General features: G+C 47.4%; 6 protein-coding genes across 6 annotated transcripts; 3 read left to right on the top strand and 3 right to left on the bottom strand.

The window, feature by feature from the left end:
- LOC108161432 (seminal metalloprotease 1) lies at positions 1 to 946 on the bottom strand. Its single transcript, XM_017295695.2, has 2 exons — positions 679 to 946; positions 1 to 620 (listed from the first exon to the last, which is right to left on the bottom strand). The coding sequence occupies exons 1-2, from the start codon at positions 890 to 892 to the stop codon at positions 73 to 75; spliced, it is 762 nt and encodes a 253-aa protein (XP_017151184.1). The 5' UTR covers positions 893 to 946; the 3' UTR covers positions 1 to 72.
- An 874-nt stretch (positions 947 to 1,820) lies between these two features.
- On the bottom strand, positions 1,821 to 2,829 carry LOC108164261 (seminal metalloprotease 1). The gene is given in 3 exon segments (XM_017299901.2): positions 1,821 to 2,204; positions 2,207 to 2,515; positions 2,573 to 2,829. Coding segments are annotated over 3 exon segments (756 nt in total). The 5' UTR covers positions 2,790 to 2,829; the 3' UTR covers positions 1,821 to 1,974.
- A 1,180-nt stretch (positions 2,830 to 4,009) lies between these two features.
- On the top strand, positions 4,010 to 5,575 carry LOC108161157 (seminal metalloprotease 1). The gene has a single exon (XM_017295379.2). It carries the CDS (start codon positions 4,010 to 4,012, stop codon positions 4,793 to 4,795), a length of 786 nt encoding a protein of 261 aa, XP_017150868.2. The 3' UTR covers positions 4,796 to 5,575.
- A 5,138-nt stretch (positions 5,576 to 10,713) lies between these two features.
- Positions 10,714 to 12,134, bottom strand: LOC108164260 (odorant receptor 35a). The gene is made up of 4 exons (XM_017299900.2): positions 11,249 to 12,134; positions 11,095 to 11,190; positions 10,847 to 11,029; positions 10,714 to 10,782 (listed from the first exon to the last, which is right to left on the bottom strand). The coding sequence occupies exons 1-4, from the start codon at positions 12,128 to 12,130 to the stop codon at positions 10,714 to 10,716; spliced, it is 1,230 nt and encodes a 409-aa protein (XP_017155389.2). The 5' UTR covers positions 12,131 to 12,134.
- A 6,776-nt stretch (positions 12,135 to 18,910) lies between these two features.
- LOC108161521 (seminal metalloprotease 1) lies at positions 18,911 to 19,836 on the top strand. The gene is made up of 2 exons (XM_017295799.2): positions 18,911 to 19,146; positions 19,212 to 19,836. The coding sequence occupies exons 1-2, from the start codon at positions 18,942 to 18,944 to the stop codon at positions 19,757 to 19,759; spliced, it is 753 nt and encodes a 250-aa protein (XP_017151288.2). The 5' UTR covers positions 18,911 to 18,941; the 3' UTR covers positions 19,760 to 19,836.
- A 2,519-nt stretch (positions 19,837 to 22,355) lies between these two features.
- Positions 22,356 to 24,758, top strand: LOC108164187. Its single transcript, XM_017299805.2, is given in 4 exon segments — positions 22,356 to 22,664; positions 22,727 to 22,829; positions 22,891 to 23,248; positions 23,251 to 24,758. Coding segments are annotated over 4 exon segments (1,629 nt in total). The 5' UTR covers positions 22,356 to 22,482; the 3' UTR covers positions 24,237 to 24,758.
- The last annotated feature ends 1,315 nt before the right edge of the window (positions 24,759 to 26,073 follow it).

Genomic DNA, 26,073 nt, shown 5'->3' with positions numbered 1-26,073 from the left:
TTCCCGCTGACATACGAGTATTATTTATCAGATCTTTAATTTCTCTCAAAGAGGAACCTGCTTTGACTCCTCTTAGACCTGTCTGGGGCACTTGTACATGACATTTAGTTTGTTGATATCCGACTGGGACATTTGCAGACGCTGTCCCATCACCTCCTCGGCGCCCTCCTGCAGGGGTACGATGGTCATCTCTCCGTTCTTGGAGAAGGCATAGGCCGTGTAGTGCAGGACACTGGCGTAGTCGTACGGCTCGCCGTAGTCCTCGACGGTGTCGCTGTCGTACTTGTTGAAGTTGTTCTCCGTGCCCTCGGTGATGTTCTCCTCGACGATCTGCACGTACTCGTCGCGATCCCAAGTGCTCTGCTGGTGGTAGAAGCCCAGGGCGTGCAGGAACTCGTGCACGATGGTGCCGAGCCGGAAGCAGCCCGTGTCCAGGGCATAGTTTTGCAGATTCAGCTGCTGGACCCGGTTCAGATGGCCCACGTACGAGTAGCAGCCACCCGCCTCGGAGGTGACGTTCACGTAGTATTCCTGGTCGGTGGTGGCCTCCTTGAACACCAGGCAGGAGTTCTGCTCGAGGATCCGAATGCCGCGCAGTATGTGGTTGCGATGATCGGTATCTAATTTGGGAGTTTCGGTTCACTATTCTGGTTCAGTATTCTCTTTGGGAGGCCTCACCGATATCCCTATTGATGTAGTAGTAGACGATGCGATCGGGCCAGCGGTACGTCTCGTTGCGCAGTCCGTTCCTTGCCCCAGGACTGGGCACCATGTCCCCCTCCACGTAGCCTGCGCTTAGCTCGGGATCGGTTTCCGTTCGCTCCCTGGGCGCCGGGGCAGCCAGGCAGCTGCCGGCCAGGAGCAGCAGAGAAGCTAGAGCCAGACCCTTCATATTGCTGGCTTGACGAGTGCCACGAAACTATAGCCGCTGGCCCCCGACATGGCTTCGAAGTGGTCTTTATGGGTAGTGGCTAATTTATGGTGTGGTGGCATGTGGTTTTTACAGCCCACATTGACCGCTAAGAGCTATCTAATCGTTGGATGTGGCCGGCAAAATATGGGCTTAGATACGCAATCTTCCAGGTATTTAAGGTATTTCCATTTCCATATCACTAGTTGTTGTTTTCTGTGGGTCGTTATTCCTCGATTTCTGCAGATACATAAACCATTTTGTGGGTTTTATTTCGGGGTTTGGGGCATAATTTTAGGTAAGCTTTATTTATGCTTTTAATGGATTGGGAAAATACTAAAAACTAGCGATAAATACGGGAGAAATATGTACATGAAATATAGATATTAAAAGCAATAATCTTGAGAGATATTTTGGGGTATAGGATATGGCAAAGGGCACTATAATGCATGGTTTTTTCTGGGCGTGGTTTGGCCCACAGAATGCTAAGCGGAGAGGCCGAAAAGTACGGGTACCGCAAAGTCCATCGGACCCAAAAGAGTCTAGGGAGTCCATAATCCCTAGAGGTAATGCCCCATAACATATTCCGAGAGGGTGCCTTGAATGCAGGTCTATAAGGAAGGTTCTAGCAGTGTCCCAGTCCCTTTGCCGAGCCAAGAACTACCCATAACACGGACACCGAGTCTTCGTCGGAATACTTAAAGGCCATAAGAGCAGGAGGCCTTCAGCTTCCCACCAAAAACGACCATAGAGTAGAATCGTTTAAGCCCGTTCCAGTTTGCTCCTGGGATCCATCCATTTTCTCGGAGGTTCTGCCTTAATATCGCTTTCATTCAGGCCGAAAATTACATCCCCATCCCCTTTGCACCCCTGCCACCCCCACCACCCCAATCACAATCGTTTACTGAGCTCCATTTTCGCGCCTTAGGCATGACAGCGACGTTCAGACACTTAATTGAATTTGTCAACACAATAAACAGATTGCAATTCCGTGCGGGAGGAGACGAACATTCATCATCGTTAGCGGAATATGAATGGAAACCAGCCCCAACCTCGACTCCATCTCATTTGGGACACCTGTACATGGCGTTCAGCTTGTCGATGTCCGTCTGGCTCAGCTGCAGGCGCTGCCCTATGACCTCTTGCATGCCCTCCTGCAGCGGCACTATGGTGCTCTCGTTGTTCTTGGAGAAGGCCAGCGGGCCGTAGTGCATGACGCTGCCGTAGTCGTACTCCGCGTCGAAGTCGTTGACCATCTCCGCGCTGTACTTGTCGAAGTTGAACTCCATGCCTCGGTGATGTTCTCCTCGACGATCCGCACGTACTCGTCCCGGTTGGCGGCGCTCTGCTGGTGGAAGAAGCCCAGGGCGTGCAGGAACTCGTGCACGATGGTGTAGAGCCGGAAGCAGCCGGTGCCCACTTCGTAGGGCTGCAGATTCAGCTGCTGGACGCGGTCGAGGTGGCCAATGTACGAGTAGCAGCCGCCCTCTTCCGACGTCACGTTCACGTAGTACTCCTGGTCGGTGGTGGCCTCCCGGAAGGTGAGGCACGAGACGGACTCGATCTTCTGTATGGCCCTCACAATCTGGTTCCGGTGCTCTTGATCTGTGCGGGGATCGCTTCAATTAGCCATGGTATCTCGAAGGACCTTCTGCATCTTACCAATGTAGCTATTGATGTGGTAGTAGACAATGCGATTGGGCCAGCGGTAGGTTTCATTGCGCCAAATGTTCCTCTGAGCCCCGTCTGGCACCATATCCCCCTCAATGTAGCCGCCCGTCAGCTCGGGATCTGTCTCCAGGCGCTCTACGGGTGCCCCCCGAATGCTCCTGGACAGCAACAGCACCAGGGAAAGTATTAGTGGGGCAAAGGCGTGCATGTCTTCCGCTGGACTTCCAAATCTACTACTGGCCGGACAGCCTTCCGCAAAGGTCTTCGACAAGGGCTTAATCTATATGGGTTTTATGACGGCGCGACCAAAGGTGACTGCAAGGTGGGTATCTTATCGGGGGGGTTTATCGTATACACGTGGGCGGGCAGCTCCAATTACTGCTCTTATCTGGTGACTTACGAATGGTGCTACCTGTTCGGAGGCATAACTGATAAGGCAAGCCAGGAGTAGCATATACCCTTCTGCCCTTGAGGAGGGGATTTTGGAATGTAGGAGACATTTGCAAGGCATGGAGAGAAGGCATCGACGAAAGGAAACTTTGGAAATATATAAATGGTTAGGTTTGTGATTTATTCAGATATATGATGCATGGAGATCCTCCATTGGAGATATATAGAGTTATTTGGAGATATTGTCCTACTGTCCCAGCTTCTTGGGATACCTACCTCTTCCTTTGAGAAGCCGATACCTGTCCAAACATAAACACATTATTGTACAGTCGATCTCTAAATTTAATAGAAGAAAGTCCCGCTGTTAGCAGATCTACAGCGCAACAACTGAGCACTTAACGATATAGTCCAAAATAGCCACCTCTTTCCATGGCTCTAGCGATCATATGAGAACACAAAATGGTGCCCACATACCACAGTGTTAGATCCTATATAAGACCTGGATTTCAAGAATAAAATGTAGTTCCAAGTTATAACTAAACTCAACTCAAATGTCCAGACTTTTCTTTAACTTTTCTCTTTCCATGCCATTTGTCATAATCGAACGAGGTCCTAGAGGTCTAGAGTGACTCCATGGGATCGCCATGGCCTCTCCGTGGTGTGCCCTGGGTATCAATTTAATGCATTAAATTGGGGGAGAGATCATCTTTCTATGTATGTCAAAATCTGACTTCTGCCTCAAATATGGAGATTCCTTCGCAACAAAACGTAAGCGAGAAAGATCTATGGGTCGTGGAACTGCTAGAAGCTTATCGGTCCTTCACACATGACTCGGAATACAGCAGGGGGTTCCGGTTCAGGGGTTTAGTTTCCCCACGAAATCTTCGAGCTCCCCAGTCAATGACCCGCGAGTCTTTTGGCCCCTAAATGAAATTAAATAAAAAGTCTTGCTGCGTTTATCTGTACCCCTATTACCTCACTCCATTCCCCAGTCCCTATAAAAAACCAGACGTTGGGAAGTCAGGCGCCAGTTCCAAAATGCATCTTACTATTGTATTGCTTCTCTCGATTGGACTCCAAGGAGTCCATGCTCGTCCTCCGAGCACATTCGAGGAGGATGACTTGCGACTCACCGCAGAGCAGATCCAGTATCTGAATGGAGGCGCTCGCATAGCCCTTTCCTGGTCGGGATACTACTGGAAGGGTGGCACCCTCGTCTACAGCTTCGGTGAAGGCTGTGTATGTATGCCAGAGTATTCCCTGACACATCCTGTAGCACTTCCTTGCTTTTACAGCCCCCGGGAGACCGATCTAATCGAAAAAGCCATGGCGGCGATAGCCTCCAAAACCTGTGTGCGATTTCGCAGGACTCGGAATGCCCAGGAGCCGCAGGTGGTCATGCAGCGGAAGGAGGCCGGCTGCTGGTCGTACGTGGGCTTCCTGGCCAGACAGCAGCAGCTCCTCAATCTCGGCGAGCGGTGCATGTGCAGCGGCACGATTCAGCACGAGATACTCCACGCCCTGGGGCTGCTCCACACGCACTGCGACCCGCGGCGCGATCAGTACGTGAAGATCCACCCGGAGAACCTGAAGCCCGGCTACGAGCACAACTTCCGACTGCTCGGCGTCGGCCCAGACCAAGGGACAGACTTCGGCCTGGGCTACGACTACGAAAGCCTCATGCACTACGGGGAGTACGCCTTCTCCAGGAACGGCCAGCCGACGATAGTGCCGCTTCGGAGGGGCGTGCGGATTGGCCAGGCCAAGGGCCTGAGCGCAAAGGATGTGCGGAAGCTAAACCGCATGTACTGCAGAGGAAACTAAGGGCAACCGCATCCCTTCTCCAAGTAATCGCCACATTTGCAATTCCAACGAGTTGTGGCACTTGACAGGAAACAAGAATCTCCTCCTCCTCCCCGGCCTCCTAAGGGGGGAGGCCTCCTCCTCCTCCGTTAATCCACAAAACAAAAAGAGCTTCAGCCGTGCTAGAGGAAGTGTTTGCCTTTGCCTTTGCCGGCAACTAAAAATTGAATATTTAGTGGTCGTAATTAAAAATTAGCACGCTGGGCAACTAACCAACAAGCCAGCCAGCCAGCTACCAAGAGCCGTGTGCTTCCTCAGCCATGGCTCGTAATCCCAGGACCAACTATCTGCCACACAAGGACCCGCATGTAGTCGTACATATATTTGGTTTTTTAATGGCACAAAGCCCCACCCGGCCAGAGCTGGGGGCTACCTGCAAACACCGAACGGAAGTCGTAAACATTTAATTTATGCAAGCAATGCATTCAGTTTTTTAGCTGCATCTAAAGATGGGCTAATATCGTCTGCCAGGGAGGGCCAGGGACGGCCAGGGAGCAGTTCCTGGGGCCTGCAGCGACATCCACCTTATCTGTGCGGCATGTGGCAAGTAGGACTGCATTAGCGGCAATGCTCTGGGACATTAAGCGGGCCCTGATCGAATATCTGGTTAAAGAAAGTGAATGGAAAGTGCAAGAAAGGCGCGTAAGGGCTTTATAGGGTATAGCTTCTGTTTTGGGGTCTCTCCTTAGGATATTCCCTAGCAAAATAGGTTTCTTGCTTGATCTTGTGATCTATAGAGGAGTCTTTAATGTGGTATATATATATCTGCCCTCCTGAAACGCTTTGGGAGCCCTTGTCCCTGCCCTCAATTAACTCAATTAAAGCTCTTGCCCAGCTTCCCGGCTGCCTAGCGCGATTATCACTCTTTCCAGCGAGAATGTCTTGGGGATTTCTTTGGTTTTTATTTTATGAAAATATTGCTGGAATAATAAAGAGGATTTAATGGGTTAAGGCGGGCACTAGGACGCCTGGCCATCAACTTTTCGCCAAGAGCAGTAAAAAAGTCAGCTGCCTCGGCTAGCTTTTCTTTTCTTTTCCTTTCCTTTCCATTCCTTGGTCCTTTCTTTGGTGCCTTGGCCTGTCTCCCCGCCCCCCGCCCCTGCTTATGATCGTTCTAATTTTATGACATTCTGTTTTCATGCATAGAAGAGCAGACGCATGTGTGTGTGTGTGTGTGTGGGGGGGGGGGGGGGGAGTGCCTCCGTGGAGGTCTGAACGAGTGCAGCCATAGCCATTTCATAGTCAGACATGAATGCTGCGCTTTGTTGCCCTGCTACGCCTTTGTTTGTATTGCCCTCAGGGGTAAAGTTTTTAGGATAATAACTTCCTGCGACTTTACGAGCCAAGGCAAAAGCCGAATTCCCACCAGCAGCAACAACAACAACAACAACAACAACAACAACAACAGGAATATGAGAATACTTAAGCAGGAGTACACTGCAACGAAGCAAGCAGGCTTGAATAAATACATACATACATATATTCCCAAATAAAGCCAATAAATTATATAAATAAAATAATAAATAAAATATGGAACAGATAAAAATCGAAATAAAAATAATATATAAATATATAAAATTAAAATATACAGATAAAACCGAAAGCTGAATTTTATATTCTGCTTTATACACTGCTGCTAATCACTTTTACAGCAATAAAACAAACTAAGAATTTAATTTAAATTATATTAGATAAATATTTAAATTATATTTACTCACCAAAAGCATTGTACTTAAATTTTTGTAGTTTGAAGAAACGTAATTTTAGGGAAACCATCTAAAAAAAATTTCAAGGAATGTCAATGGTTAATATGCATATTTATATATATTTTAATTTTATATACATACATTTTTTTATTTCTTTGTATTTTTATATAAATATTTTTTTTTCTTTACAATTATTATTTTTTTATATTAATATTTTATATTATTATTATTATAATTATCATTATTATTATAACTATTATTATTATTATTATAATTATTATTATTATTATTATTATTATAATTATTATTATTTTTATTATAAGTATTATTGTATATTATATTATATTATTTTATATTTATTTAGCGAATCTACAGCGAAGATAGCTTACATGAGTGTCCACATTTCACTGTCCGCCACTGTATATCTTGAAGTACATGTTTATATATAAATGTATGCTCACTGGGCAGCAACATATACATATGTACATAAACATATGTGTATACATATGTGTCGGCGATGCAGAAATAATGTTGCTATTTCGCTATGAAATAGGCAAACGATATTCAATAAACATTATCTGCAACGAAAGCTGCTGCGACACATCTTGCTTAGACACAATGTTGCTGAGAGCATAGTCCAAGAGCCTGAGAGCGAGAGCGCGTCTCAAATGAGCATGGCACTAGTGTTGGTGTTGTTGTGGAATAGAAGAAGGAGAGATGACTGAGAAGGAAAGATAAGTGAGAGGGAGAAGATCACAAGTGAAGAGCGGAATTAAGTCTGAATTGGATTATTTGGATGCAGAAAGAGAGTCAATGAAACGCTTTCGACTTGCGGTGCTTTATCGGACATTTATGGACAAAATGGCTGAGGAAAATCATAAACTCGATGTGCCGCTCGACCACTATCCAGGCTCCGACATCTAGCATCCGAAATACAGTCTAACTTCCATATAGCGAATCTAGAGTGGAATTAATTATACGGAAAATTCGTAATATAGAATAAATAAAGTCTTTATATAGAAAACTTTGTTGTCCGGAAGTTCGTGATAAAGAATTTCGACTGTTTATGATCTTGAAACTTCCTTTAAACGTGTACAATTTAGCCATCTACATATATTTACATCTATGTTAGAATTACCCGTTTTATCTACAATTTAGCTAGTGTTTTCTGTCAGTGTTTGGCAGAAGAAGCACTGCATACAAACGGCGTGGCGAAGGCAAGCCCTGAAAAATATCTCAAGACCTCCACTTAAAGCAGCCAGCGAGTAAAAGCAAAAGCAAATGCCAACACATCAGCGATTCGGTGAGACGGGGAGAGAGGCAGGGCAGGGCAGGGACACAGCCACAGCCACAGAAACTTTTGACGTTGTCGACAGGGGGGAGGGTGGGGTGGGGGGGGAGTGGCAAGGCGATGGCATGGGACATGCCACAGGATGAGGGCTGCGGTGCCATATTAAAGACAGACAGCTGTAGCAGAAGAAGCACCGCCATGACTGTGGGCATAATCTCAGACATAATTACACACACAACTCACGGCACGGCACGGCACGGCACGGAACGGCTCAGACCGGGCCAAGAGACAGCGACAGGAGCCAGAGCCACGGACTGACAAATGCAGTCACACATGAATAAGCTCTCTTCCAGGTATTTCTTCTTTAGCGCCTTTTTTGGTCTAGTCCATTTTCACTTTTTGCGGACAGGGCGAAAGTTGGCTTAAAGCCGTGGCCCAGTCCTGCCCGTGGGAGGAGACTTTTAAAGTGCATTTAAAATTAATTAGGCGTGCGCCGTCGAGTATGTGGCATGACACGAAACGAATAAAGGAAGTGCTCCTCCTTTATCTGTCAATTAACAAGTTTCTTTCTTTTTGTGTAATTGATTTAGCACCAAACCCCCCCGCCCCCGCCCCGCCGTCGAGGCATTCAAATCAAAGTTGAACCAAGTTAAAGTTCTCGGGGTGTGAAAAGCTCTCTTCCAGCCCATTCCACCCCGTTCCATTCCATGCCATTCCATGCCATTCCCCTTGTGTTGCTTCATACGCGGCTTGAAAAGTTTAGACACAATATCGCTAATGATAATTACAAGCTAAAAACTTTTCCTACATTCGCTAGCCCCCCCCTTAACACCCCTATCCCACTCCCCCTTCCGTTTGTCTATTTGCTTTTAGCTTCAGTTGGCAACACGAGCATAAATATAAAATTTTTCAGCGGTTAGCTCGAAAGTTCAGCAAAGCCCGAGGGACCGATAAGGGCAGATCCTGCGAGTGCAGGGCAGACGCTGTGTCTGTCGGTTCTAATTAAGCACTACAGTATCATAAAGAGCTGCCAGTCAATGCGGCGTATTAACATATCAGACGCCCCAATCGGGCTAAAACAGGAGTAACAGTCTCCAAATCGGTCAAAAATCGTGTGAAATTGGAAGACGAATATCGCCTTTTATTGTAAATTATACTAAGTGCCAGCTAAATACTAGTTTAGTAGTATATCATATTTTTTTACATAAGCATATCATATAGAAAATTTAAGTTTTTTATATTGCAAATTTTTGGTTTTATTTTTCAACCAAATTTTGGCCAAAAGTGAAAATAGATTTTTCCCTGGGGGTTTTGTATATTTTTAGTAGAGGTACATAAATTCCGCGTCGTTTAAGTTATTGCTTGTAAAAATCTATGGATAAATTTTTAAAGTGCAGCCTTTTGATATTCAATAATATGCTAGTCGATAAAAAAAAAAAAAAAAAAAAAAAAATTGCAAAAATCTTTAAACAAAAATTTTTGTTAATTAGTGTTATTAAAGAACTTATAATAATTATTATTATTATTTTTTAGTATTATTTTTATTATTATTACTATTTTTATTATTTATATTATTTTTATTATTATTATTAATTTTATTTTATTATTATTATTTTTATTATTATTATTATTTTTATTCTTATTGTATTTTTATTTTATTATTATTATTTTTATTATTATTATATAAATCTAATAAAAAGTTTAAAAAAAAGGTAAAGGTATTACCAAAGTATGGGGCTATACCTACAGAGGCCTTAAAATGAATCTAGTGGCTGAAACCACAGCCAAATCCCTACATTAAAATACTATACCATACTATATGCCATATACCATATACCTCTACTATAATACCCCACAAACCCCCAATAACTGGCCTACAAACTCCTATTTATGTACTGCTTTAATCATTCAAATTAATTCCTCCACACACGGTTTCGGTTCTGCTCAGATCCGTGCCTCAAATGCTGGCCTTAGATGGCCCTTTTGCTCGCATCCAGTCAGGGAATATAAGAACTCATTAGCCATTGCCAATGACTCGGTCGGAACAACCAGCCGCTAATGAAGTACAAATTGGCTAATGGGGCGGCTCGGCGGAATCGGAGTCGGAGGCGTCGACGGAGTCTAATTATCAATGAGCGCGGGGCGAGGCGTGGCGAGGGGAGGCGACGCCTGTCGAAGTTCGACTTCCTGCTCCGATGGAGTTATGGCAATGCGATAGAGAGGGAGTGAGACGGAGATGCACAGTGTTTTTATGCGAAAAGTTTTGTGCATTTTCATGGCGGAACTTTAATGGATTAATTTACCAAAAATGTTCCTGCCAAAAGGAAATTGAAACATGGCGGAGGAGCCGCACAGAAGTTGAAGATTTATGGCCCACGACGAGACTCCGACTCCGACTCTGACTCTGATTCTGGCTCTAATCCGTACTTAATGGCCGCTGATCATTTGAAGAGATGCAAAAACATGGGAATGCTGAAAATTTGGGGATTTTTTCTTGAAGGGTATTCTAATTTCATTACCCAAAGAGGCAGAGGGAGAGGAGGAGGCACAGGCAGGGGCACAGGCAAAAGTTTTATTAACTTTTTGCAAGTTTTTGCTGCACAGAAATCATGAATATTTTATTGCATGCTCCAGGGCCCCCCCCCTCCCAACACACACACACACACACACACACACACAGAGAGAGAGAGAGAGAGGCAAAGAAGCAAAAGTCAATGATGCGTGTGAGCCAGCGCCTTTTATCAATTTAATTTAATTAAAATTAATTCACCAATAATTGACTTTTAATATGCAATCATTTGTAGCGACGGACTAGAGGGGCCAGCCGGGAGCCGGGAGCCGTCAGCCAGGAGCCGGGAGCTCCATTAAAAATTGTGAATTATTTAATTGCTCATTTGTCGACGCTGCATCGAGGTGAGGAACGTGAAGTAGGAGAAGGAGGCCTGCAGTATCTGCGAGGGGGGAAATGGGGGGATATTGAAACGCGATGAGTTGCGCTATGGCGATGACACGCACCTTCAGGCCCGCCTGGAGGCTGACGCGAAAGTACTTCAGACCCGTCACGTAGAAGGGCCGGCTGTTCATCTCGATGGCCAGTTGGATGAGCCGCAGCAGGCGCAGGGTCTCCAGGGGATTGCTGGACTGCTCGAGGACCTGCTCCCAGTGCGTCTGATAGTACATGGAGCTGAGGGAGTCCGTCTGTTGGTTGGGAGGAGGAGTATCAAGGCACAGATCACCCAAGGCTTCAAATGTGGAATGCTCACCGTGTAGGCCAGGCTAGAACCCAGCTGGCCCAGCGACAGCAGCTCCACCGTCTTGGCCCCAAACCAAATGGCATAGATATAGTTGGCCATGGGGTTCTGTGGAGGAGGGGAAACCCTGATAAATTCCACTCTGATCTGGTAGATGCCCACCCACCGTATAGGCCTTGAAGGACAGGGCACAGAGCAGGCCCGCTGCAAAGGCAAACATGATGAACACTCTCACCGTGTACTGGGCCTCCAGCTGTTCCCCAAACTGATTCAGAGCCACGTTCTGGCGCAGCGTTTCGATGATCAGCTCCCTCAACTGTCTGGACATTTGGGGACGCCGTCGCTCCGCCAAAATTCTCTGGATGGACTCCTCCAAGTCCCTTTTGAGCAGGAGGTAGCGCCCGTTCAGGTGAACAATCAGCTCGCAGAGCAAACTCGTCTCCCCAAACATCATCGAATCGATGACGATGCCCACCCACACGTTGCTCAGCAGCAGGGGCACGAACACGGCCAGGGGCTCCGTGTCGAAGGGAAAGACCATCGAGTAGAGAAAGTCCTTGCGCCTGTTGATGACCGACAGAACCGGCGAGATGAGGTAGCCCGAGATGACGGCTCCGTACATGGCCGAGACGAGGCGATTGACGAGCATTTTCCCGTCCACGCGGCGGAACATGTCCGGCTCCTGCCGCGGATCGATGTAAATGGTGGAGTAGAAGCGCTGCAGGAACAGCTGCAGCTCCTCGAAGTGCAGCAGGACGTGCAGACTGCGGAACTGGGCCTCCACCAGTATCAGGTAGGTGGGCATGCCCGTCAGAAAGGCGTCCATGTTCAGGTTGGACGCCTCCGTGCGCAGGTACCGCAGCTCGGCATCGTTGTGCTGCACAAAGATCAGGCAGCCCAGCACGGCGAGGGCCCGATCCAGGTACCGGCCCCACTTGCCGGTGCTGGGATCCAGCGGCCAGAAGATGTGATTCAGGCGGAACAGGGCCAACGGCCAGGCCAGCCTCACCCTCTGGCCATCGGCCAATCGCGGCACGTAACGAACCATAACGGACTGGCTTCCACCTCCCAACAGCTCCGTCTTATATACACCCGAAAATCAAGGATTACCGATGGGAGTGTGCCCCCCCCCCCCCCCCCTCCCATTCACAACTTTCAAAGGAACTCTCCCATGCGTGCAATGGCTCAATTAATGGCCATTATCCCCCTCGGAACATTTGAAAGTTTCACATTAATATTGCCTCATTTAGGATTTAATGGCTTGTTCTTGGATATTTTGGGGCAGGAAGGACAATTACCGCCTGTGAAACGCAGGTTTGTGGATGTCAACAAAAGCAAACAAACAGCCGGAAAAGAAGTTGAAAGTTTTCCCGAAAGGAATGTCTTAGTTTAGTAATGATTATAAAATATTCATAGATCAAGAATTCATCTCTTCGAGCTCCTGGGAATGGGTATAATCGAAAGAGTGTAGGAAAGGCTTTAACGGGAGTACCACTAATGCGGAGAGAGGGAATGCTCGAATAGGAACGCAGAATTGAGTAAAGGGGAGCGAGGATCGAGGAGCGAGTAATCGAAAGAGCGTTCAAACTAGCTTGAAGAGAGAGAGGAGAGCTACGAGAGAGAGTGTTAGTGCTCTGTGCGAAAGAGGAAGGAATTGTAGAAACCTTAGTTGATTAAATATGACACGATTGAACGAAGTAAAGCTGTGATCTAAGGCATGCGGAGGGATTTTTTCCAAAAACAAAGGAGAAAAATCATAGGCCACCTTATAAGAGAGGTAAGTCTCTAGCTAAATCCTCTTCGCAAGAATCCCCTTTGCTTATCAAACTGGAAAGTCTTACACTTCCGTACGACTACAATCGAATAGACCCTGAGCTCTCAAAGAGGTAGTTACGATGCGATAAATATCGCTCTGATTGGAAAATCAGCCATCAATCAGCAGAGGGATTCTGGGAAAGCTGGAAAGAGAGATCTCATCTGTACATTTGGGTGGAATAATGAGCTCGATGACCGCCAGAGGAGGAGGCCCACAAGGAGGTGTAGTCTCCACTCTTTTCTGGACTTCTCTTCAGTCTCAACAGCCAGGAACGACCATCATCCCGAACATTCTTTGCCTGCAATAGACTTTTTGGTAGAACATGGGGCCTCAAGCCAAGTATCCACTCCCAAATTAACAGCAGAAGGGATTGGAACACCAGTCGGATCTTAGATAAGGTACCGGGCTGTGTCTGAATTGAGCAAAAGGGGGTATCCCCTCGGCTGGTATTGTAGGACTCACAGCGGTTTAGCAAAGCCCAAACACACAGGAATCCTCCACATAATCATACTGGACAGTGCAAAAAATCAATTAATGGTCCACTATTTACAATATACTATTCTAGCCTTAAGTCTATGCCCAAATACCGAGGGTACTTCATAACTAATACTTTCCTTAGTACAATTCAATCCCTTCTTGCTCTCCTTCTCTTCTCGCAACTACTCCTCTGTCCCTTGTAGTCCCTTGCCCTAATCACCGAGTTTATTGTAATTATCAAACATATTTTTGCACTCCGAGAGCCCTCCACCCTACACCCTCCCAGTCCAGCCCATGATATAGTGTCCAACCTGCACTCCTCTCCTACACAGCCTGCAACTCCTTTTTGGGGCTTCTGGGGCATACAAAACTCACTTAACAAATTCATAAAAATCAATTAATTCAAACGCGCAACTTTCGCAGCTTTTGGCAGGATTTCTGCCATTTGTCTCTCCCTCCCATCAAGTCGGGGCTCCTCTATCGCGTCGTCTGTGGTCTGCTGTGCTCTGCACTGGAGATAGTGGCAACAGTTTGTGTTATGAATATTTTAAGAGGCAGCCAGTCAGCCAGCCGGTCGTCCCTCCCCTGTCTAACCGAATAGAAAAACGACACACAACAGAGGAGAACCTCCGACCCAACGCAGGGCCCGGGCCCGGGCCGGACCGGACCGAGCGGGTGTAGAAACTGCAGTTTGCTCGCCACATTCATCTTAATTTCCTGTCACGACAATGACAACGACGTTCGTCGGTGGTCGGTGGTCGGTGGTCGGTCGCCTGGCTGCTTGGCGGGCTCCGTTCTGGACTTCCTGTCCAGCCAAGAGTGCGCGGAGCGTGTGGCCGACCAGGCCCAGACCCACAACAGGAACAGGACATTTCACTGCACATTCGGCGAGCACTTGGGGCCAGCAAGATGGAGCTGTTTTGCTGATCGGTGGAGTCAAAGATGCGAGGTGTCTTTGTAGGGGGGAGCGGGTTTTCTAGAGCCGGTAATACCCATGGAGTCACGAACCTTGGGAGTACAGGAAAAGTCCCACACAATCGATCTTTTATGATAGTTTTTGAACCTTTTTTTGGTCATTATACGATGTAGCTCCAGGCCAAGGAAATTCTTTGGGTAAGTACTCGATTAAGTAGTTTTTTTAAGGTCTGTAATCGATCTTCTCTTTTAAGATCTTCCGCACAACAAAGTTTTCTATATAAAGATCTTATTTGCAGTGCTCTATTCCGTATAAAAGGGGGGGCACTCCCCTTGAGATTCGCTTTGTTACTTTCTCCTGCATTCTATTGACCTCTTCCTGTACTCCCATTTTTTTTTGTTCAAAGTCTAAAGAGCATAAATGCTTCGACATCCCCGAATGAAACCTTTTGGCCATTCCGCTTTGCTTGTTCTCCTCTTTGGTTGCTTTTTTCTACCCCCCCCCCCCCCCCCTCCCCCCTTGTGGAGCGCATTTTAAGCCTTTGTAGCGGCTGTTGCTGCTTTAGCCTTGGCATAGAGCCGGCATCTGTAACTGTTCTTTGTTCCACGTAGATGGAATTGTTGGCTGTCGGCTGCTGGGTCTAGGGCTGTGGCTGGGGGCTAGGGGGCTGGGGGGGGCTGTGCGTGGGCATCCCCATGCCAAATGCCGTCAAAAAGCAGAGGACCACAAGCGTTTTGCCCGGGCGCTTCACATAAACAAGGACTCCGCCTCCCCCTGCCACTGCCGCCCCTTCCTGGCCGCCAACTCTTTTGCCCGATGTTATCGCGTGCCACAGGATATTGCACTCTAAGCCAGTAGATGGCGTCATGTAAAGCTGGACAACATCCGATTAAAACTTTACGATGTGCGTGTATTCCTCTCTCTCTCTCTCTCTCTTCTGGCCCCCCTCCTGCCACCCATCTGTCGCTTTGTCTGTTTGTGTTGGTGTTTGTGTGTGTGTGGAGCCAGGACCGGGGACAGGGGCACGCGCTGGCCAGCAAGTGGATAAATTCTCATTTACTGCTCTTTTAAGCATGTGCTGTTTTTGCTGCTGCTTCTTCTTAGCCTTCGCTTGTCGCTAGTTGCAGCCACTAGAGGGCATTGGGTTAGTCGGGGTATGCCAGAACACGTGGGAGTGGCATTGGATTAAAGGGGAATAATACGTAAGGGAGTATGTCAGAGGAAGTCTTCAACGGAGTTGGCAGGTTTCAGGGTTTCGGAAAATATCAAAACCAAATCTAAAATAGATTTTACTAAATATATAATTATTATTATATATTTATTATTTAAATATATTTCTTATTTATTTATATTTATTATTATTTTTATTATTTTTTATTATTTATTTATTATTACTTATTTATTATTATTTATTAATTATTATTTATTTATTATTATTTATTAATTATTATTTATTAATTATTATTTATTTATTATTATTTATTTATTATTATTTATTTATTATTATATATTTAATATTATTATATTTATTTCTTTTTGCTTTTTCTTTATTATTAATAATTTATTTAAAACTAAACTCAAACAACAGGCGACAAAAGATAGAGAAAGAGATGGAGATAGAGATGAAGATAGAAATAGAGATTGAGAGAGAGAGAGAGAGAGAGAGAGAGGGATAGAATGCGGCCTTCGATTCGAACAAAGAGTGGCCAAGAGCCAAGACTCCCCGAACTCTCTCAAGACACACGAAAAGTCTCATTTAAGTCTCTCAAACCACTGTTTGTAGTCCCGAGCTAATCTTATATTAAATATGTGGTAGGACAGCCCCTATCTTTATAACCTACGACATATAAGCTAGGGTTATATTAATAGTCCCCAAGTCTACGGCCACCCTGGAAGAATAACGAATATTCAGCCACTGATAAAAGTATGGAGATCGATGGACGCTCTATCATTCTAAATGTCTCACCAAAAAAACGGAAGTCGTTTTTGGAGAAATAGAGATATAAAAGTCATCCAAATAACAAATTCGTTTCAGTCTCACAAAAAATATTAAAAATAACAATAAAAAACTTCCTTCGCTGCTTTTTTATTTCCGATCTTTCGTCCCTTGCAAAGAGCTTACCATATCCCAAATTTCTTTCTCATTACAAGGACACTCTAATTGATTTTTGAGAGTTTTTTCAATGTCCCGGTCACGATGACATCAAAAATAAAACAATTTTCAATATGAATTTCGCACTTTTTAAGAACGAAGATTTGAGTTATTTCAATAAAATGTCTTTCCTTAATCTACTTTAATGAATATTGCTATTATATTTGACCGTTTTCTTTGGCTTGTGCCGGAAATATTAGTGCCTAAAGTGTACATTTTTAGTGTATGTACATACGAGTATATTCTAATATCTCCAACGTATCCAACGGTATCCAACGACCCTTTTTCACCTGAAATTTGTAGTCCGAATCAGTTATCCTCCACTACGAGTATCAAAGTCTTGCAAGAAACAGGACCCTAAATGCTCAAATTACTCCCAAGTCAAGAAAAAAACTCTAAAACACCCAGTGCCGTCCGTCAGAGACTACTGTACTGGATCATATTATATATGCTATACATTACATTACGTATGACTAAAATTATTTGTATTCTTTTTCTAATAAGATTCTTATCTAAGAATCACAATATATAAAAACTAAATTTTAATATAATTTACTTTTCCTTCAAAAAATAAATTACTTCTAGTGACCAGGAAAAAAGTACTTTATTTAAACATTATTTTGCTAAATTTCTCTACTTTTTCGAATAACATTGAAGAATCATTAGATAAGGAAGATTTTTGCACATCAACTTTTTGGCAATTCTTTAAAAATAAAAAGTTATAATTCAAATTTGAGTCCAAGGATGAGTGCGTCTAACCTATTGATGAGCTATACACCATATAGAACCATTAGAATCCCTTATCATCGCAGTTCCTTCCAGTTCTAAGGAGTATCCAGAAGTCAAGACCCCGCCCTGGAGCGACCTCGTCGTTCGGTTTCAGCGTGTAAATTGTCCTCTCGTTATGTGGGCGGTGGGCGGTGGGCGGTGGGCGGTGGGCGGTGGGGTAGGTGGGGCCACGAAAGAGTGGCAGAGTGCCAGAGTGGCAGGGTAATAGCGCGGCATGTTAAACTGACCGCAAGCATTGTTTATCATTAAGTGCGGACCAGGGCCAGAACGAGAAGTGGGTGACAGTCGGGGCCTAGGCCTGGACTCCCTTCTGGACCCCCTTCTGGACCCCCTCCTGGACCCCCTTCTGGGGGGCTGCCATGTGTCACATGACATATGTGTAACGGGAATGCACTGAGCCCCAGCCGGGACCCACATTTTTGTTGGCTGCCGCTCTCTTGACCCCCGAAACATGTGTATTGCGGCTTCGAGCCGCGCTTCCCCATAATGGAGTCGTTAGTTGGTGCCACTAAAAACCGAATGAAAAGCCCAACTTTAAGCGCTCAAACATTTACTAAAGGAAATAAAATAAACTCCAATGTTTTCTTTCTTTCTTTCTTTTTTGTGCCCCCCCTCCCCCTCCGTGGCGATTGCAGCGACGAGTGCGAGTGCATGCAAAACTTTTGTAATTAGGAAGCAATGTCGGTCATTAGTGCGGGCGCCCAGAGAGTGGGAGGGGCGGAGACTGGTGGCAGGGGGGGCAGTAGATACCACAAAAAGGGCACCAGCAGTCACAACAACAATGCAAATGTGCGACCAAAAAGCGAGAGAGAGAGGAAAGCTGTCTGCCACTTGGGAGAAGCTGGAATACCCTTCCCAGGGGACGGGGGACAGATGTACCCTGCCCAGGGGGAGACCATGGGGATCTACCCTTTGAGGCTACGAAGAAACCTTGAATCCCTTTGGAACTGGGAAGCATCTTTCCCCTAGAAACTCGGATCAGATGGGTTTATACCACCTTATAGCCCCATAAGGACCTCCGTTTATGTCTGTTCCCAGAGCCTACAACCCCCTAGATCACAGATATGTTCCCAAATGCTTCTGGAAACAAAGAAGCGGATGGAACGCCTCTGGGGAACCCACGACAGTGGCCCTGAAGATGGCCAACAACTAACATTTCGGGCCAACAATTGAAATTGAAAAAATATCCAAAGGCATGGCGGGGGGGGCAGGGGGCCGTAGCGTAATTTTAATAAAGTTTGAATGCAAAACTTTCTGATTTGAAATGCATATAAAAGTTAACTATTTCCGACGCTCCAGAGCTCCAGAGCTCCAGAGCTTCAGAGCTGCGAATGTGTGCGAAAAAGTTGCACATTGCGGTGATCATTCGATGGGGGGGCGGGGGAGCCACTGACCACGCCCCATTCTGACTGACAGAAGGCGCCTTTGGCAGGGCCATAAATTAAAGCGAAAGGCGGAAGGCCCTAGGACTGGGTTTTGGCCAGCGAACGGAAGCCCCAGCTGGGCTGTTAAGTAGCCTCGAGGGGGGGCTGTGCAGCCGAAAAAGAGTGCCCCCCCTCAGAGTCCCCACACTATTCTCCGTATCGAGACCCAAAAGAACTTCAGAGCGGCTAATTCTGTTAGCCCTTATCTGCAATCGAACGCTGAAGTACCCGATTATAATTCTTTGCCCAGCGATTAGTGGAATATTAGCAGTCGATTAGTGAAGAATGTGCGCCGCTTGGATCCACTTGGCCTTGGTGGGGCTCCTGGGAGCCAGTGCCCTTGGGGCTCCGATTGGGGAGGAAGATCCCGAGCAGACGGCTGGCTACTTCCAGGGCGACATGGACGTGGACTTTGAGCGGAATGGCCAGCTGAGCGAAACGCGGCGCTGGCCCAACGCCACAGTCCCCTACAGGATCGACGAGGCGTTCGGTAAGAGAGGGACAGAGCCTCCAAAGCTGGCAGACACCCCTTGACAGCCCCCCCCTTGGTTGCAGATGCCCCCCACGTGGCCCACATTGAGCTGGGAATGAGGATCATAGAGCTATCCTCGTGCATCCGGTTCGTGCCCGCCGACGAGGCCGAGGAGAACTATCTGATCGTGATTCCCTCCACGTCGGGCTGCAGCTCGAAGGTGGGCTACCAGCCCGGCGAAAGGACCGTCAAGCTGAAGCCCGCCGAGCTGGACACGGGCTGCTTCCGTCTGGGCACCATCCAGCACGAGCTGCTCCACACGCTCGGCTTCCACCACCAGCAGTGCTCCCCGGATCGCGACGACTACGTGCAGATCGTGGAGGAGAACATCTCCGAGGGCCACGCCAAGAACTTTGTCAAGTACGAGGACACCGATGTCGGGGACTACGACCAGCCCTACGACTACGGCAGCATCCTGCACTACAGCTCATTGGCCTTCTCGGTCAACGGGGAGCCGACCATCGTGGCCCTGCGGCCGGAGGGGCAGCCCCTGATGGGCCAACGCCTGGCCATGAGCTCCACCGATGTCCAGCGCCTCAACACCATGTACAAGTGTCCCGTTCAATTGTGAAAATACCTTTGTTTCCAGGCGTTTCGCTAGACTCTGACGGTGTGCCGATAATAAACGGGCTATCAGATCGAGATATAGATTCTAGAGGCTAGAGATATGGGTATTAATGATGGATTAGCTGCCAGATGAGTTTGGTTTCGTGACGAATGAACCTCGGCACAAGAACCAGGGAGGGTTTGCCCTCATCTGGAGTGCTTCGAACATCTCGAACACTCCCCTCACAGCACAGTGCCCCATCTAGCAGGGGAAAACCTCTTCTGTGGAATGCGGAAATGTACTTCGAATTCTTTCAGGCGATTTCGGTTTCTTTGTTGGATTTATCGTTTCAAAATCCAAACCCAAAAAATGCTGCAACAATTGCACTTATCCTCGTGCCCTTTCGGCTACACAGATTTCGAGGTGAAGGTCATATTTCTGAGGGAAACAGCGTTTTCTGTATTATCTGAGGCATGACCTATCGAATGGTCATGATTTGTAGATGGTGATTGGCTTGGGAAAAGAGCTATAATCGTGTCCTGCACTCCATGGCGTTTACTCGACTTTCGTGCGGTAAAAATATATGAGTACCCCTACCAGCGTATCCCTTTTTTTCACTAGAAAGTGCTTTAACCGTTTCTACATCTCTCTGTAAAACCAGATCTTTGTTATATTTTATACTCTAGGAGCTAGCGGATCTTCCACGGGGCATAGTCGTATATTTCCCGACTTTTGGGAGTCGTAATACTACACAGAGAGATCACAAAGAAAGAAAGTATTAGGGTTTCCCAAATTGGGAGGGTCCTTAGGCAATCATAGAACGAAGCAGTGATGGAGGTTATCGCATTCCAAAGAGACGATGAGCACGCCGAAGAGCCAGCCGAAGAGCCAGCCGAAGCGCCAGCCGAAGAGCCAGCCGAAGAGCCAGCCGAAGAGCCAGCCGAAGAGCCAGCCGAGAAGCGAGACTAAAAGTGATACACCTCGAGAGACTGTCAACACTTTACCCTGGAGGAGATTAGGGACTTATTCGATACGAACAATCTCAGGTGTAGGACAGTGTAACGAAGGGGAAAATCTACTAGGCCGACTATCGAGTTGTCATATTGATTATTTCAGCAAGTGGCCCGAAGTATAGCCGATGCCAAATCAAGATGGTTTATCAATAATTTATCAATAAACAGGATTCAAAGTACCAATGGAATTACATTCTAACCAAGGTCGTCATTTTGGAACATCCCACGAATGAAAGTCAACTGTTTCCCGGCTTAAAAGTGCTGGCCGGCTGGAGGAATGCACAACTGGCTTCTGCTCTGCTAACACTTTCCCCAAGGGCTTTGTAAGGGTTGTATTTAGGTCTTGGTCAGACTGGCTGTAAATCTTATCGCTGCGATTAATCGTACCTCCAACGAAGAGACCGAAACCGATCCCGAACTGGCCGCTGGCTACTTTGAGGGCGACTTGGAAGTGGAGTTTGAGCGGAATGGCCTTATAAAAGAAACGCAGCGGTGGCCCAATGGATCAGTGCCGTACAAGATCGATGAGGCCTTTGCCCAGAGAATCGCTCCTCGTTGAGCTCCGTTCGATGTGATTGCAGATGCCGCCCAAGCGGCCCACATAGAGCTGGCCATGAAGCTCATAGAGCTCTCCAGTTGCATTCGCTTTGTGCCCGCCGTTGAGCCGCAGGAGAACTTCGTTTTCGTGACCACCAGGGAGAAGGGTTGCACCTCTGCGGTGGGCTACGGCCCAGGCCAGCGACTCCTTCTCTGATAAATAAATGTTCTCTCGTGTCTAAAAATATGTTTCCAGTGCCCTACAACCAACTTTTCACTCCTAAATTTGGCATTCAAGGTGATAGGCTTCCGCTCATACTCGTACTCCTCCTGATGGTGTTTTTGTACCCGATATTCCACAATGCAGAATCGTAGACAATGACCCTATCTTCTAGGTTGCCGAATCTGGCTCAGATCGGATCATTATTCTAGCCAGTGGCTCTTCCTCACGCATTTTTCGTCGTGCAATGTGTAGATGTAGAGTCGCGGCCGTAGCAACGACTCACAACGTTCCCCCTCGTTTAAACAGGGATTTCTTCAATCTCCAATGCACTGCCTCAGATAGGTGGTGGTGGTGGCATTTTCTTATCCGTAGAAGAAGAGAATCATTGCCCAAGCCCGGAAATATGAGACTGCTGGAATATCGAAGATCTTCCATTGTCGGCTGGCCATAAGCTGCTTTGGGCCCTCCCCTAGGAAATCGTACGATCAAAAATGTACCAAAAACCCACAAAACTAAGTAGTCTACTAACAAATCTATACACCCTGTAGTACCCATTGCGAGGCCCCAAAGTGAAAGTAAAACATAGCCCTTATCAGTTATCAGTCACTCTTTCCAGGTGCGGCTATTCATGGAAATCCGTGGAAATGTGACTCGTCCCACTCTCCGCTCTGCTGCGCTCAAAAAGACTCGAAAATAGCCGCAGATTAGATACCAACAAAGAAGCCTATCTTATCTTATCGGACTGGAAGTGTAGAGCACAGCGACAGGGCAGCCCCAGGCAGAATCCAGTCTCCCGAGCACTGGAAGGCAGCGCCTCAGTTAGTCACGATTGTAGGCCGAAAGCCCCTATAGAGGCCCCCCATTCAGTGAACAAAAGCATTCCCGTAAGCCTGCAAGTCCCACGGCGCCGATAATGACGAAACTCTGACCGAGGAAGGCCCCTCCCAAAACAATCACAGATACACATTTTATATATGGCTCTGCAATGCGTGATCAAGCCCAAGATGTGGCTCGGTGTTAAGCAGATCCTGCTCTACGTGGGCCTCCTGCTGTGCGTGCTGCTGCAGGTGTGCCGCAGCAAGACCCAGCTGCAGATGTACTGCCCCACGGTCTGTCGGTGCGATCTCCATCTCCAGCGCAATCGGGCGGTCTGCAGGTGGGTTGTCTTCCCCTTTATCTATCCACTTTTCTATCGAATGTTTCCCCCTTTGGCGGCAGTGCGAGGCGACTGATAAGCGCCAATATAGAAATGCCCAAAACGGTGGAGTTGCTGGATCTGAGCTACAATGACATCACCAGCATAGACAATGACTCCTTCCAGGTAGGTCGAAGAGTTTTCCAGAGATTGATCGATAAATACTGATATATCCCCTGTCCCCCAGAGCACCGTTCACTTGGTGAACCTCTCCCTGTCCCACAATGCCATCCACACGCTGTACGGCGATGGCTTTGCGGAGCTGCGGCGTCTGCGGCACCTGGATCTGTCCTACAACCGGCTGGAGCAGATCGACGAGCACCTGCTGGAGTCGAATGCCCAGCTGATCCACCTCAATCTGGAGGGCAACAAGCTGGCCACCCTGGGCAGTGGCCCCCTGCTGCGAAGCCCCTCGCTGCGCTCCCTCAACCTGCGCAACTCGCAGATCAACCAGCTGGGGGCAGAGCTCCTCAGCGGCCTGCCCCAGCTGCGGCAGCTGGACGTGGCCCAGAATCTGTTGCTCACCCTCAGCGCGGGGGTGTTCCACGCCCCCGCTACCTGGCCTCCCTCAACCTCGAGGAGAATCCCTTCAACTGCGATCGAGCCTTGAGCAAAGTGGCCACAGGACTGCGTCAGCGGGGCGTGGCCCTCTTCATGAGCGACTGCGTGGATGAGGAGCCGGCTCTGCCGCCGCCGGAGGAGGTGGAGCTGCAGGGGGGGCCGACGATGAAGTTCGAACGCCTCGAGCACCTGGAGCCCACCACCCAAGGGCCGCAGTCCGTGCTGGCCGTGTGGCGGGAGCTGGACTCCAGCGAGGAGAGCACCGGCGACGAGGAGGAGGAGCAGGAGCTGTCTTCCCTCAGCGACGTCTGCGAGGGCAGTCGGGAGAAGCTCTGCCTGAACTACCGCACCTGCCTGGAGCGCGTGAGCCACATGCTCCTGGCCGGCGGAGGCGCCCAGCTGCCAGACGAGATCGAACGGACGCTCAAGTACGACTCGGATGACCTCAAGCTGGCCTTTGTTGTGGGCGGTGCCACAGGCATCTGCATGGTCATCTTCATCATCACCTTCGCCCTGTGCCTCAAGAGCTGCTGCGAGATGCGCAAGAAGAAGTCCACTCTGGAGTCGCCGGAGGGCGAAACGCCTCTGGATCCCTCGCAGGAGACCCTGCCCACTATTCACACCTGGTCGCCGCACAGGACTCGCAATCCCCGGCGATCCAACCCGCAGCGTGCCTCGCGGGCCGTGGTCCGCCAGCCCTACGGGCCGCAGGACAGCTTTGTGAACCGCATCTTTGGGCGGCCGGCCCGCTCTCAGTACTACCGCACCATCAACCAGAACACGGCCACCCTGATCCGCCGCCTCAGCCGCAGCAACCTCTTCAGCAGTCGCGATCGGGAGCCCGTCACACCCACCACCCCCCCGCCGGAGAGCACCTCCCGTTTCTACACGGACGAGGCAGCGGCGCGACCTGAGACGCCGCCACCCAACTACGGGGACGTTGTGGTCATCGACAATTGTGATAACAAGTGAAGTGAACCAAAGCCAGGAAGAAACATTCGATTTAGCTAAGAAATATTTAAAGTGGATGCTGTTTGTGCAGGGGAACAGCTTTAACAGGGCAACCTAACAGCGCGGTAACAGCACTCCATGTTAACAGCTACCGGCTGCCGCTCTCAGTTAACAGCCAGCTGTAGCGCTCTCTAACAGCGCGCTGTGAGAGCGGTCTGGCACTGTTATCACGATCCACACGAAGCACACGATCCACTCGGCTCCGGGCGGCCTTAGCTTGTAAGAGAGAAACTCACAGAGCAGCTACGAGAGCTTAATACACATACACAACGATACATATATACTACTAAGCAATGAAAGACACAACAAATACACAACAAATATGGGAATACAATTATCTTCTATAAGCCTCATTTATGATGAAAACTTGTATCTGCTATAAAAATCACTTGAAAGCATTATTCCCGTCGATTCCTCTGCCTGAATCCACCAAAAGATCTCACACAGAAAATATCAATTGGGGAATTCCAGTATTTTCATTCATTTTTGTTGCCTTTCTTTTGGGATGAGCATTACTTTTACAGGACTTCGACTTGCAGCTGCAACAAATCGCAATAAAAACTTTTGACAAAACTATCAAAGTTGGCAAGGGGCTGGGACGATGGGGTTGGCGGTGGGGGGATGGGGGATCCAACTGTGAAATTGCCACAGAAAATCCCAAAAAAAAAAAAATGCAAGTAGCAAAAGTTTACACACTCAAATAAATGCTGAAGCGCGGAAGCAGAGAGTCGAGGGGCCAGGACAAATCGAAAACACCACAAAAGAAAGAAAAAAAAAAAGGAAAATAAAAACCACACACAAAAAAAATCTACAAGAATAGAACTGGAAAAACCCAACAATTTGCACTGCAAAGCGGCAAAAGTGTCTCCAAAGAAACAACCACCAAAACCAGAATCAGATACGAAAAAAAAGGATACACATACACATATACACATGTACATATGTGTGTGTATATGTAAGAGCGGAAAGAAAGTCCAAGTTATGTTTGGGGATGTGCAGAAAAAAAATTAAAAGAAAAACTGTATGTGGCGGCTCACTGAGAGAAATGAAGGAACTCGTTAATAAATTAATTGGAAGGCAGCCAAGGAGCCAGCGATGGGGCAGCAGGAATTGAGGGCACTGTAAGGAGTGACTGGAGGGAAGAGTAGGGAGAAGGCTATAGAGAAGACCATGGAGAAGACTAGGGAGAAGACTGTGGAGAAGACCATGGAGAAGACTATGGAGAAGACTAAGGAGAAGACTGTGGAGAAGACTATGGAGAAGGCTAAGGAGGAGACTCTGGAGAAGACCATGGAGAAGACTAAGGAGAAGACTATGCAGAAGACTAAGGAGAAGACTGTGGAGAAGACTATGGAGGAGACTATGGAGGAGACCATGGAGAAGACTATGGAGAAGACTAAGGAGAAGACTGTGGAGAAGACTATGCAGAAGACTATGGAAAAGACCATGGAGAAGACTTCCAGTTTAAAAAAAAAAAGATCTATAAAGAAAATGTACGCAAAATCTTCTTGAAAGGTTCTTGAAAAAGGTGCCACATATTCTACAGAAATATCCACAGTATCTATGTACAGTGCTGGACCTAAATATTGACACAGTCCTAACTTTTTAGTTTACTGCTGTTTTAGGAACCTTTCCATCGCGTTTTCCAAAGAAAACTACTTTTAACCCATAAGTTAATCAATTTTCTATAAGATTTGCTAATTTGTACAAGCCCTACTTTATGGCATTATTTTCTGCAATTTTTTAAACGACAAATGGTCTAAATCTATGTCTAGTTTAAAAAATATATAAATTCCTA

The sequence above is a fragment of the Drosophila miranda genome, chromosome 4, assembly GCF_003369915.1.
Source record: "Drosophila miranda strain MSH22 chromosome 4, D.miranda_PacBio2.1, whole genome shotgun sequence".
Taxonomy (NCBI): Eukaryota; Metazoa; Arthropoda; class Insecta; order Diptera; family Drosophilidae; genus Drosophila; species Drosophila miranda.
Note: the sequence above shows the minus strand (reverse complement) of the source record. Positions and strands in the feature narration are given on the sequence as shown.

What these genes read in the sequence shown, in the direction of transcription:
- LOC108161432 (XM_017295695.2), bottom strand. Translation starts at nt 892, where the DNA reads ATGAAGGGTCTGGCTCTAGCTTCTCTGCTGCTCCTGGCCGGCAGCTGC. An exon ending in CTACATCAATAGGGATATCG is followed by an intron (nt 621 to 678) that starts GTGAGGCCTCCC and finishes CTCCCAAATTAG; the next exon opens with ATACCGATCATCGCAACCAC.
- LOC108161157 (XM_017295379.2), top strand. Translation starts at nt 4,010, where the DNA reads ATGCATCTTACTATTGTATTGCTTCTCTCGATTGGACTCCAAGGAGTC.
- LOC108164260 (XM_017299900.2), bottom strand. Translation starts at nt 12,130, where the DNA reads ATGGTTCGTTACGTGCCGCGATTGGCCGATGGCCAGAGGGTGAGGCTG. An exon ending in GTTCTAGCCTGGCCTACACG is followed by an intron (nt 11,030 to 11,094) that starts GTGAGCATTCCA and finishes CCCAACCAACAG; the next exon opens with ACGGACTCCCTCAGCTCCAT. An exon ending in GCCTCCAGGCGGGCCTGAAG is followed by an intron (nt 10,783 to 10,846) that starts GTGCGTGTCATC and finishes CCCCCCTCGCAG; the next exon opens with ATACTGCAGGCCTCCTTCTC.
- LOC108161521 (XM_017295799.2), top strand. Translation starts at nt 18,942, where the DNA reads ATGTGCGCCGCTTGGATCCACTTGGCCTTGGTGGGGCTCCTGGGAGCC. An exon ending in CAGGATCGACGAGGCGTTCG is followed by an intron (nt 19,147 to 19,211) that starts GTAAGAGAGGGA and finishes CCTTGGTTGCAG; the next exon opens with ATGCCCCCCACGTGGCCCAC.